Here is a 13,371-nt window from a genome sequence, read left to right on the forward strand (position 1 = left end):
TTGGTTCATGAATGTCATCTACTATGTTGCAAACTCACACCTAATTCTAATAGTAGTGGAACGAGTGGGAATTCTTTATCATCTACCGATATTTCTCATGTTATATAAGTGTTATACAAAACAAAAAGGATTGATCTATTAGTCTTAGCTATAAGTTTGAAGATGCTTTTCCACCATGATCGTTAGATTGAAGCGAAAAGATGAACCTTTGTTGGTAGTAATTCATAATCTCAAAGAGTATCTTAAGGATTGTTGAAGGAAACTTGAGAGCTTTAACGAGATGGAAATCAAGAGTTCACTACCTCGTATATTTAATAAAATAAAGATATTAACGAAACTCAGCTTGGGAGTTGGGTGTTCAACTAATAGGACATAGATCCAATACCCTAGAGCCATCGTGTCTCTGGCGTTGGAGGCAGATAACATATTCGTCAAAGATAGGTGCCAATAGGTCAGGCCGGACTTGAAATTTAGAGACTTAGATGCGAAATTTTAAAATGGTGCATTTTCATCTTTCAAATACACACTGAAAATACACATTTATTTCGTCATGTCTTCCCTCTCCTTCCCTTTTCTAAAAATTATTCTTTTTAGTAGATGAATATAAATTCTATGGCAAAACGTATGATATATTCGATATCATATAAAATTTAAATTGGAACGGAGGCATTAAGCAATGAAGACTAACCATCACCTACTTACTCACCGAAATCATATTAATCAATTAAAAGAATGCCCAGATTCGTTGCCCATATATATCTACAATGAATTATGATTAGTGATACCCAATATGTGTTTTAGAAACATCAAGCTTCAAAGTTTTTATTTGTATTCTGCATTTTGTTTATTATCTAATAGTTCTTGGTTGTCAAACAATAGAAACAAATGATTCCACTCTGATGAGGGAAATCTAAAGCTTGAGATCAAGAGAGTCAGGGATGGAGGAGTGCCACAGTGAGAGACAAGGCTGATATAAGGGGAACTCTTACAAGTTTGACGATCAAAATGGTGCCTTTCAAGGTTTGGTGCCCGAGGCTGTTGCCTCATAGGCCTCACCTCAGGTACGTGCCTGCAATAGGTGGTATGTCATGTCGATGTTGAACGCAAAAATGTGAGATGCAAAGACAAGTAAATAAATGTGTAAATGCCATTTTAGTATCACTACTAAAAAGACCATTACTGCCAGTTATAGACCAAAAATGAGCAAATGGACATAACCATTGCTTCTCGTTTCAGCTCAGATATTTTCTTGATCATTTATCCACGAAAAATAGTCGTAGTCTTATGTCATTATTAGGTTGGCAATTAGGCAAAAGGAGAGGTAAGTACGTATAAGAAAAAAAAAAGGAAGATAGTTGGATAAACATGGGATCCAACTTAAATAGCTCCTAACAAAATAGAACAATATGAAATGCGTTAAAACCAATGAACCACTAATCTCTCATAGGGCGAAGACCCCAAAGTGTTGGAGAGATTAGTGTCGTAGTATATGATATTTGCATTTAGATCATAAACAATTTTAAGACTCAAAGATTCTTTGTTTGTAAATTTAATAGTCTGTGGTGCTCAATCGAATCGACTTCGACTTTAATAAGATCTAGAGGAGGAAGAAGTGAGGCGAATAAGCTCTTATCATAACTAGTCAAAGATCATTCTTTTTTATGTCCATCAATAGAACATAGTTCTCGAACACAATAGAACTACCGATTAAACTTCTTTGAAAATGCGTCTCAATCTCCTATCAAAATCACAATCGAAATATCTCTTTCATTTGCAAATAACTTGGAACTCACACAATCGCCCACAAGAAATCTAACCAAATTGTTACAAGGACTTGGGAAAAGAGTAAACCATTGCAACATTATATGAGAAGATTTAATCAACAAGTAGATATAGAAAACGCTGACAGCTTGACTTGTTGACTCATCCGACACTTCTCAATCTGAATCTCTCTCTCGCAAGTCTCAACTCCCCAACCCAAATCACAACAACGAAAGTAGAAAGTAGAAAGTAGAAAGCAGAAACCTTTCCCAAGAAACAAACCCAAACAGGATTAAACATGGGCGGGGGCGAAGAAGACAAGAAGTCCAGCAGTGGTCATCAGCATCATCATCCTCCTTCTCCTCCTCCTCCTTCTGCTCCAGAGTATGGAACGTTCCAAGGAGTCGCCAACTACCCTCCTCCACCGCCTCCCGGCGGCTTCCCTCAGCCGGTTCCTCCGCCTGGAGCCACTGTCCCACCGCCTCAGTACTACGCTCAAGGCTATCAGGGCACCGTTCCCGGTATGTCTCTTTCTTTGTAGAAGCACATTGACTTCGATGCTTTTATGGTTTTGTCAATAGGATCAAAGATTGGCTTTTTAAGTAGGATGGATGGATGATGGGATCAGAGAATCTTTGTGTTGATTCGGCATTTGGGTTGTGATTGATTGACTTACTAAGTTACTTCAACAATAGTTTATACAATGGTGTTGTGTTGAACTAACCTCAGTTATTGGATTTGCAACTGACAAGTATGCTCTTTTTTAATTTGATAGATGAGATCATACTCGAAATGGTAGTCATTGTATGATTAGATCAATTGTGTAGTGGTGCGTTTGGATCGGATTCGGTAGTGGTTGGAAATATCGATTTTCTTTAGGGGGAGTACTGTTAGTAGAATTCTATAAGGTTGTTTTTTTGTATATATCTTGTGTTTGGTATTTGAATTGGATCTTCGTTTGGCATTATGTTTCTGTAAATTATATGATCAAAAATTTAATGCCTTTATTGGTATTCTAGGTTATGCAGTTGCTGAGGGAAGACCTGTAAGAGAGCGTCGCCTGCCTTGCTGTGGTTTGGGGCTCGGCTGGTGCCTGTAAGTTATTTTGCTAGATGTTCAAATAGGTTTGCACTGGATTATAGAAATGACATAAGCGCCGTCTTCCTGAGTTTGGCTTATATCCTTGAATGTTAATTGCTTGAATGGACTGAAAAACACACGGGAGGTTCTGGGGATGTGGGTGAAGTTTTCAGTTCCCATCTTTACATGATAATGATAATTTGAACTAGTTTAATAGTGTTTCTAGGTATTGGAAATCTTTAATTAATTAGTATCTTTCAAGATTTGTAATGCTCTAAAGTTACAAAGCAAAGAGCTGACATGAAAATTAACAAAACAATGTATAGATTACTAGTAGTGAAAAATCTGTTCTGTAGAATGCTCAAGATTATCTGAACAATGATCGACGATGACATAACTATCAGTAGTCACTGAGTCTGGCCAATTTTAACTATCTCGACATCATCATCATCGATCATGAGATTTTGGTTTGGTACCTTTCTTTTTTACATTATTGATCTGAGCATCTAATCTGTTCACTGCTAGAAATAACAGAACTACAGAGTTAGTTTCTCACTAGGCTGCTAGGATGTGGTTAGGTATTAGTTGTAATACATCTATGCTTCGTTTGCAGGTTTATCATTGGTTTCTTCCTCGCTGCTATTCCGTGGTATGCTGGGGTGATTATTCTAGTTTGCTCCCGGATTGACTACCGAGAGAAGCCAGGATATATAGCTTGCACAGTTGCTGTGAGTAACTGATCACATTTACCATTGTTTCCTCTATCCTTCATCTAAATTTGGTGTTTGAACGTGATCATACTTGCTTCCTTGCTGTGCTAATTGTATGTTGTTGGCCTGTTGCCAGAAGCACTTTTTTTTTTTCTGATACTGCCATGTGTGCAGGCTATTCTTGCTACAATTGCTGCTATCCTCGGTGCCACAAAGGGAAGTGATGACTGGTAGTCTCACAGAGACGACTTGTATAGCTGTTGATGCATATTCGGTTTCCATGAAAGATTATAAGGGGTATCAATTAGCCTATAAACATAGTTCTTGAACTTGTGGAAGTCACTGTAATATCTCCAGGATTCATGTTGGTATTGTAATATGTAGCTCAAACTGTGAATGGTACAATGAAAATGTGAAAAGATGATTATGTTGATTATTAACTGATACTGCTCATTAATAAATCATATCATACACGTGATTACAAACTTGGGTTGTGTCGCTGAGTTTCAGCTGTTATAGATAGGATACTTTTGGTGATGGAGCATCAGGTACCTGAAAGTCTGAAACATCAGTACTTAATTTGAGTGTTGCAAGGATTAAATTATTTCTGCTCTTCGCTAAAATATGGTTCTTGTACATGGCCGATCTTTTTGGGGCCATATACTATTCCCTTTCCAAGTTAAACGACTGTGAGATCTATTGGTCCTCAGTAATATTCTGTTTATAAAAATCTGAAGTTGCAGCTTGCATAAAGCTCCAGTCTTCGAGGCTCTTGGAAACACAAATTCCTGTGCAACTCTTTTGCATCTCCACTGTCACTACTAAAGCAGAGATGATCATCGTCTTCAAAACTTGTCTCTTCTTCACGACTTCATCAAAAGGTCAACTTCAATAACATTACGCCTGAGTGCAGTACGAATCCATCTCTCAGTACCAGAGAAATTATCCAAGCAACAACGAAGACGAAACTAAGGAATGTCAAGTCATGCTTATATTCGTCATCCAAGTCCAGATTGAGAACAGATGTTCGTCCTTTTTTGTTTGACAAAATGCTGGTCCTCACTGCCTTCATTTCACTGGCAACCAAGTGGCTAATTAGCAAAAGAGCTTATTGCACTGTTAACGTAATAGGAACAATACATCTTATTGTTTGATCAGATGCCTGGAGTGACTGTAGACAGTGCCCTACAGCCCTAGGGCCGCTCATGTTTTTGATTGCTTATTCTCTTTATTAACCTTGTCAAGAATTCTTTTTAGTGTATCAAGTGGCATATAAGGATTCAAATAAGTGAAACAGTGATTTGAGAAGGTAATTGTGTATAATATAAATCATACCTTTGGTAAATCATGGATTCGATGAGTATATCAGAACCATACACTATGGTCTGATGCAGCAGAACGCTTCATAAATCCTTTTATGAAATTAAAAATCTATCTAATACATAAGAACTGAAAATGATAGACGCCGATAAATAATGATTAGTCTTTACGTTGTTCATATAGGCAAATTGATAGATTCTAGAAAAGACATTTTTAGAGTAAAATAAGTGTCCTTACATTTATAAATTGGCGGTGGAAAACAATGGAGGAATATGTGGTTGAGAACTTGAGATAAAGAAAAAACTTGATAACATTGTGATTACCTTCTATGATTGTGGAGTTGTAGTGATGTATACACTACTGTCACCATGGAAACAATAAAGTATATAGTAATCAGTGCTTTGAATTGGTTAATGAAATACAATGGGTGACATTGGTCTTGCAAATTCATGTTTTTTCAGTCAAATTTTCTTGTGTCCAGTATTTTATTTCAGATGAATTCAATTCCTTTTCCAGGAACAACCTTCTTCTGGTAAGTAGGATACCGTTGTGGCGCTTGAATGTTCGAGAAATTCATTTGCTATAAATTTCGCCAAAAGTTGGAAACATTATGAAATATATAGGAAGAAATCCATGATAGTTCCAACAAAAAATAGTAGTGTCATATGATAGAAAAGCAATAATATACCGAGAAAAATGATTGGTTAAAAATAAAAATTTTGACCTCAATTAAGACCTTAAGATTTAATGCCTTAATTATATTTGGTATGACATGTGATCTCCACATCATTGGTCTCATCCCCATGTTTTTTTAAATAGAAGAGAAAATTCTTCCGTGCGTTGAGCATACCAGGTGACATGTACCTAATTCAATAGCAAGATGACACGTGTCATTGTATCCCCACCTCTACACGTTATTTTCTCCCTCTCTTCTTTTTTTTTTGTCTCCAGATTGACGACTACCTAATTCCATATGCATCTCTTTCTTCTCTCTTATTTCATTGCGTTTCTAATCTAACATTATCATATGAGCGACAATCATTAACCCAATTTCACATCCAATGTTGGACAAACAACAACCCAGCAAGAGCAAGACAATTCCATCAAACCAAAAAGACAACCCAGGTGAAGCATAACCTTCAGGGTGAAATGGTTGGGTCGCACTGAATTCACAGGTCAGTGACCCAAGTCCAACAATGATGATGAAAATTCTACTATTCTTCTCTTCTTATTGTTTGTCTCGATTAAAACCTGAGAGCAAGGTGGAGGAGCAAGGTGGGGTTCGGTCAGATTAATTTCAACATGCTTTGTGGTTTATATTTTGATGAGAATGAACATCTTGATTGGTTCTGTCGTAGATTGAAAATTTAGAGAAAGAGAGAAGAAGCTCCAACAAATCTAGAAATAAAGGGAAGAAAAAAGGGAGAAACGAACGATGTTGAGGTGGGAAAACAATAACATATGTATCCTTGTTATTCGAGAGGTACATGTCACGTGGTACACTCAAACACAGAAAAATTTCTATAGAAATCCACTAAATAGTAAATCTACATGGCATAAGTAAAGTAAATTGATAAAATAATTGGCACGCTAGTAATAAAGTAAGATAAACATTTAAACTCACCTCTCGAAACCTGTGCCATTAGATTTGTATATTCTTACATGCAATTGTGGTACAAACACAATCGATACACCCTCATTAGAACACTCATAGAGATTTAGATTCTCACCTAATTACTTAGTCGTAAACCCCATTAATAATGTGGAACGTCATCATCACTAGACGTCGTGTGTAAATTGTATAGGTCAGTAATATTTGAAGTCGATTGTTAGAATCACATTTATGGGTACAACTTATATCCCTCTTTTAGTGGCAACTTATTTGGCACATATACGCGTCAATATAATGAAATTTTGTGATAGGGTCTGGACTTCCTGCCCCATATGTTGTTACATACAAGATGCGAAACATGTCGTACCTAAAAGGTAGTTCACATAACATTACTCGCGACACATCAAGATGGTCAATGTCACAAATTGATTCACGATTGCATTTGCATAACTGACAATTTTGTATTACTTTATCACCATTTTTGCTATAGTCGCTAGTTTTGTGTTTTTGTTGCAATTTTGTGGCGATTATTGGCTGTATGAGGCGCATGCACAAAGTAAGAAAGTGATTCTCATGGGAAACATATTTTATAGTGTAATCAAAATGGGAATTTTTTATGGTGATTCATCATTTTTGGTAAAACAATTTCAGAAACCATGTATCGACATAACTCTTTTATTTATTTTCCAGGGCATCGACCATTTTGAAAATGTCTCGGTACGTATCAATTTGAGCACTCATGGAATGGGTGACATGTTATTTTAATTTCAGTGGTAGGTGAACATTGCTATACATCTATGCCTACTATGCCACTATGGTAAGAACTGGTCTCTACCACTATATAACGGTTCGATTCGACATTGGTGAGCACACCACACATCACATTCTTCCCTTTGCTAGTTAATTGAAATCGAAAAGAAGTTAGGTGACTAAGGTTCATCGTCCTTGGTTCAGAGTTGGAGCAGTTGCTAGAGAGAGAGTAGTACTCAGAGTAGTGAAAAGCATTGTGGTTGAAGACACGTACCCTTCTTGACGGAGAAAACTTCAGGACATCTTATCAGCTTGTAGGTACTTTCAAAACGTTTTGTCTTCATAATCATCTGATCATTGTTGTCTGAAAGTAATTAGCTCAGTATTTTGTGTTGTCTGTACTTATAGGGCATGCATGCATAAGCACCTTGACCTTGTTTTCATTTTTAGCTAGGAGACTAAAACTCAATTACTTTTGGCTTGAATATGGAGTTTATACGATTTTTCAATTTGTATCATGATTAATTTGTAATGGATTAAACCAGTACACTTTTCGCGGGAAATATAGTAGTCGGAGTTTCTCTTAATACCGTATGTTCAGTTATTTCTATTCACACGTGACATACAATTTGGTGATTTGGCGGGTTAAATTATATAATCACGTGACAAATACAAAAGCCCTTAGGATATTCATTTTATTATTATAAGGAAAAAACTTGCGTACAAACTAGTATGTACGCGTGCGTCCAAACTCTCATTTATTTGCACACTTTGCGAATATAAATACATGATTTTAACCGTTTAAAAGTTTAGTTTATTACTAAAGATCATTTATGTAAAATATCAACATAAACAAAAATCGTCTTCATAGTCGATTGCATCAAACAAATGAACGGTTATGGTGAAAGTTAGTAGTCTCATGATCAACCGTCAATTTGTTTGATGCAATCGACTATGAAGACGATTTTTGTTTATGTTGATATTTTACAGAAATGATCTTTAGTAATAAACTAAACTTTTGAACGGTTAAAATCATGTATTTATATTCGCAAAGTGTGCAAATAAACGAGAGTTTGGACGCACGCGTACATACTAGTTTGTACGCAAGTTTTTCCCTTATTATAATACTGTGATAACTTGTATGTCTAATTGGCACATAACACATATTTGGCATTTATATAAATGAAAAAAAAATCATCAAATGGTGTCATGTTATCTATATATAAATAGTTAAAAAAATCTATATATAAACAAAAATTTACGGATTAATTTATTGATTATGCAGTCACATGAAACAAGAAAAACTCTTCAAAAATTTAAGCCATAAGCTCTTTAGAAGTTTTCTTCGAGACCATAAGTTTGAGCTTTCATGATCTTTCCTTTGATATCGAGTGAAAGTGCTTCCAATTCTAAGAAATTAAAAGTAAAAAGTTTTGAAACAAAAAAAAACCTCCCTCTTAGAACACACCCTATGTGCTAGGATTTACATAAAAGTTTGTTGTTATTCTCGTTGTTTCTCGTCAGACCGCACGGCGGCGCCGACACCGACCTCTGGGAAGTGGGTGTTGTGCCTTGGGCCCGTGATCAGAGATTTGGGCGGAGGGGATTTGAACTTAGATCGAAGTTGGTGACGGTGTTTGCACATGATGGGGATGCGTGGTAAAGGTGGTGGTCTGGCTTTACGGTGACGGTTGCGAAGTTGGCTCTTGCAATAGGAATTAGGGAGGATGGCAACAAATCTGTGAATCAGGGATGTCAAGTTTACAACAATTCTTGCGTTCATGGATTTGGGAGTTTGTGTTCTGGGAATGTGGAAGAGGTGAGTGATCCTTGCTGTTTTTCTTCGGCGGTGGAGTTCTTTTGGTGGCAGTCAAGGGTCAATCGCGGCGGTGGAACGTTGGTTGGAGAGATGGAACAGACTGATCGGTGGTGTTTCCTGTGCAACAAAGCTTTTGGGCTGGATCTATTGTTTCGACCCTCCAAACTCTTATTTGGTTGTGGGTTTGGGTTTTAACTAGTTTGTTTATGTTTTTGTTGTTTTACTTATTTTTATTGTATAATAAATCCTTGTATTCGTTATGTAGGGATAGTCGGGCTTCGTGTCTGTGTCTATGTGCGCACTCAATGTGGCTTGTCTGCTCTAGATAGGCGGTGAGTTCATTGTTTCGTCAAATGGTCGTTGCCGCCTAGTGGTAGGATGTGACTAAGTGTCGTCAGATTTATGATATGCAGGCGGCAACATGGTTAGAGAGCTGTTTTATTGAAGATTATGATATGTAGGTGATGTTTCATCATTTTTAGGGTTACATATCTACTGTACGACATAATTTACGTTGTTTCAAATCAAATAGAGTCACTATTAGAGTAATACTCTTTGCTAGTTAGTGTTTTGTTGGCATGTGTATTTATTTGTAGAGATTTATGATATTATTTCAGGTCTTTATAATAAAGGGTTTATACTTTACGTTTTCCTTTGTATTAGACGGTTTTATTAATGAGACAGCCACACAAGTCCTTGAAAAAAAAAGTAAACAGTTTTTGTGATCAATAATGTTACAGATTCACTTTTTAATTTGATTTTATTATATGATCAGGTAAAGATGGTTTCAAACTCAAAGCTCCAGAAGATACAAGTTGACAGATTGAGTGCATTGCCAGATGAAATTCTTATTTATATACTTTCTTTTTCTGATACAAAATGTGCTGTGAGGACCAGCATACTTTCAAAAAGATGGAAGAACATATGGGCAAATGTTCCCTATCTTGACTTGGATGATGAATATAGGAACGATGAGCTTGGTTTTAAGGCATTTGTTGATCGTGTTCTCACCCTCCATGAGTTGACAAACATTAACAAGTTCAGCCTTCGTTGTTGCTTCGATGATTTCTCTGGCGTTCAGAGATGGATACGGACTGCGCTCCAGCGTAATGTCATTGAAGTTGATCTTTCTATTGTATCAGAGAATGATGAGAGTTTTGAACTGCCCGAAACTATCTACACATGCAAAACACTGAAGGCTTTGACTCTAAGGTCTAACTTTATTATCAAGGGATCCCTTGCATATCAATTCTCGTTTATGAGATTCCTACCTATTGCAAATCTTTTCCCGAGCCTGAAGTTCCTCTATGTCCAGTTCTTTCACCCGGACGCCGACTCGATGAGGAATCTTATTTCATGGTTCCCTGTGCTTGAAGACCTGACTATTGATGGAACAATAGGAGATGATGAACTTAACTTGGACATTAATGTGCCAAAGCTGAAGACATTAACAATAAGTTTGTGCACTGAAGTGGAAGATGAGGCTGAGGATGAAGCTGGTGAAGCGGAAGTCGCTGAAGGTGAAGGCAATGAAGCTGATGAAAATGAAGATCATAATGTGTGCCGTTTCTATGTCAAAGCTCCAAACCTAGAAACCCTAAACTTTAAGGTGGATGTTCTAGCAAATTGTGAACTCAAATATGGAAAATTACTAGCCAAAGCTGATATCGATCTCTATGATCATTCTGCAAGTGAGCACCCTTCAGTTGCTACACGCGCATCAACCCTTCTGGAATCAGTTTCAAATGTGCAGTATCTTTCTCTTTCAGCTCATTGTTTGGAAGTAAGTGTTACTCGACTTAATCCTTAAGCTCATCGATCTCTATAATAAGCATTAATTATTGTTATTTTTATTCATCTTTTTCTGTCTTCACCTTTTTACTCTTCAGATTGACTAAAGTAAAATTTGGTATTTTCTTAATTTCAACATAAGTTTGAATTTTGAATATTAAACTAAAATTTAGCTTGATTTGAATGCATCATAATCAATTACATTATGACTTTCTTGATTTTGTACCTTAATTAGGTGCGTGTGTGTGTGTGTATATATACATATACTTTTGATAGATTTTTATTTCCTATGTGTAGGTAATTTGTTTACAGATAAAATATCAGATTTTACCTAGAGTTTAGAGTCTCATTTCATATGAATCATGAGAAGAACTTTTACTTGCTTTAAAGAAATTAGGGAAAGAAGACAAACATCGATAGTTTTTCTTACATGTGACTCAACGGGCTGATTGATAATCGGAGAATTACTTTTAAAAGAAAAGACAGGGTTGGAGAAACAGAAAAAATGACTCACATGAGAGTAATAGTTTTGCATATTCACTTTTAAACTCATATTTTGGTGTCTTTTTACATGCACGAATGATATCTGATTATAAGGTACATAGTGATCTTGTTCTTTGTTAATTTTTTTAAAGTATATTATTATGATCGAGAGTTTTTTACTCATAGTTATTTGCATTTCTAATTTACCTATTATGTAGGGCTTGAGTAATATAACCTTCGAACTAAAACATAGGTATAATGTAGTGACAAATCTAATAAAGAGATATAATAAAAAATTGGAGTCTAATACATAGGTATCAAACGAAAAGAAATATAAAAATAAATTTCTTACACACGAGATGATTTTCAAAACCTCAAGTTAACTATAAAAAGTATCGAATTAGATATCTTATGCATATAGGCTAAAACTACCTATATATACATATCTTCTATAAATCGAAATTCATTTTCACCTAACTTTTTTCATAAGTTTTATTAAAAAGTTTCATGATTTTCTCAATAATTATGAAATTGATTCAAATAAATAATTCATAATTAAGGTAATTAAGACATAAAGTCAATTAAGAACAACGTAAATTAAGACTAGGATTACACATTTGTGATTAAAATATTAATATAGTAAGCTTAATTTATGGAATTTGGTACATAATTTGCAACATAGATTGGATGGAAGGTATAATTAAGCGATTTAAAAATATTTGATTATTATTTGTATTAGTGGCAAGAAAAGTAATTTTTATCAAAAGTAGGTTTGGTTTCTTATATCAAATAATTTCTTTTTCTTTTTTCATTCAACCTAATTAAAAGAGTTGTAGAGGTGAGTTTATTTTAAAATGAGTGTTAATTTTTGGGTGTATAATGAATTACCCCTTTACTTAATGACTATTTTTTTTGCCACATTTATAATTCGTAAGTGGAAATGTTGAATTTGAACACGAGTTTTTGTTTGATCATTCCATGTAGATTTCTTCTCTGCCTTCTTTTAATAAATTGAAGGAGCTGAAACTGGTTTTTCAAGATTGCCATCGCTTGGAAACACTGTTACTAGAGATACTAGAGAGATCACCAAATTTGGAATCTCTTGTTCTAGATCGTGAGGTAAGATGTATATTTAGTTATAAACGCTACTTGAGTTAGTTGATTATATATACACACAACCTTAACAAATTTCTTCCAACATTCTTCAATTTTTAAATGACTATTAGGTTGAAAGCTGTCAATGTACTGCTCAAGATTTCTCGGAGAATCCATCAGGAACTCTACAAGCTGTGCCCCTCTGCTTAATGTCAAACCTGAAGACCGTTTCCATAATGAGATTTATAGGACGACAGGAAGAGATGGAAATTGTGAAGTACTTGTTGAAGACGAGTCAAGTACTGAAAAAGATGACTGTCTCGATGTTGAGGACTAACTGTGAAGATGCAAAAAATTTGCAAAGGGATTTGCGCATGTTTCCAATAGGCTCAAAGGCTTGTGAGGTTGAGTTTATGTAAGCTGCAATTCTGAAAGTTCAGGTTGTTTAGGCATATGGGCCTAATATAGTTAGAGGCCAAAAAATCTGAGTTTTTCTTTGAGTAGTCCAGTTTCTGTTTTTTTGTTTGCTTTCACATTTTTTTCGGCTTTCTTTTTTTCAGAGGATTGTTTCTCTATTGCAATTGTAACGCCAGCACCTTGACCTTACAATATATGGATCGATTTCTAGTCTGTCAAAATTGTATACATACTTATCTTGTCCATGTTTACCTTATGGAAATTTGATATATTCTTACATGCACTTCTTGAGTTCTTGTACGGATGTACCGAACATACTGACTGACTTGGTTGTATATTAAACTTGAAAAAGCATGGCCTGGTGTTTCATGATGCATGATAACAGAATTTATGTAAGTGTGTTGGAGAAGAGAGATCACACATCTAAAAAGTGACAAATAAAATAGAGATTATAAGTGGGTGGATAATACCCAATTGTACCGAGGATTTTTGTGATTAAAACTTAACACTTGTGGGGTGGGTAAGTTGAGATA

The 13,371-nt window shown here is 35.5% G+C and overlaps 2 protein-coding genes across 2 annotated transcripts; both read left to right on the plus strand.

Annotated features, from left to right (window-relative positions):
• Nucleotides 1-1,924: 1,924 nt before the first annotated feature.
• Nucleotides 1,925-3,987, plus strand: LOC126787998 (60S ribosomal protein L18a-like protein). Its single transcript, XM_050513940.1, has 4 exons — nucleotides 1,925-2,282; nucleotides 2,781-2,856; nucleotides 3,455-3,569; nucleotides 3,726-3,987. Exons 1-4 carry the CDS (start codon nucleotides 2,060-2,062, stop codon nucleotides 3,783-3,785), a joined length of 474 nt encoding a protein of 157 aa, XP_050369897.1. The 5' UTR covers nucleotides 1,925-2,059; the 3' UTR covers nucleotides 3,786-3,987.
• A 4,998-nt stretch (nucleotides 3,988-8,985) lies between these two features.
• On the plus strand, nucleotides 8,986-12,840 carry LOC126787009 (probable FBD-associated F-box protein At1g32375). The gene is made up of 6 exons (XM_050512953.1): nucleotides 8,986-9,052; nucleotides 9,318-9,384; nucleotides 9,585-9,597; nucleotides 9,828-10,835; nucleotides 12,311-12,445; nucleotides 12,553-12,840. Exons 1-6 carry the CDS (start codon nucleotides 8,986-8,988, stop codon nucleotides 12,838-12,840), a joined length of 1,578 nt encoding a protein of 525 aa, XP_050368910.1.
• Nucleotides 12,841-13,371: the final 531 nt, after the last annotated feature.

This window comes from Argentina anserina, chromosome 3, assembly GCF_933775445.1.
Source record: "Argentina anserina chromosome 3, drPotAnse1.1, whole genome shotgun sequence".
NCBI classification, from domain to species: domain Eukaryota; kingdom Viridiplantae; phylum Streptophyta; class Magnoliopsida; order Rosales; family Rosaceae; genus Argentina; species Argentina anserina.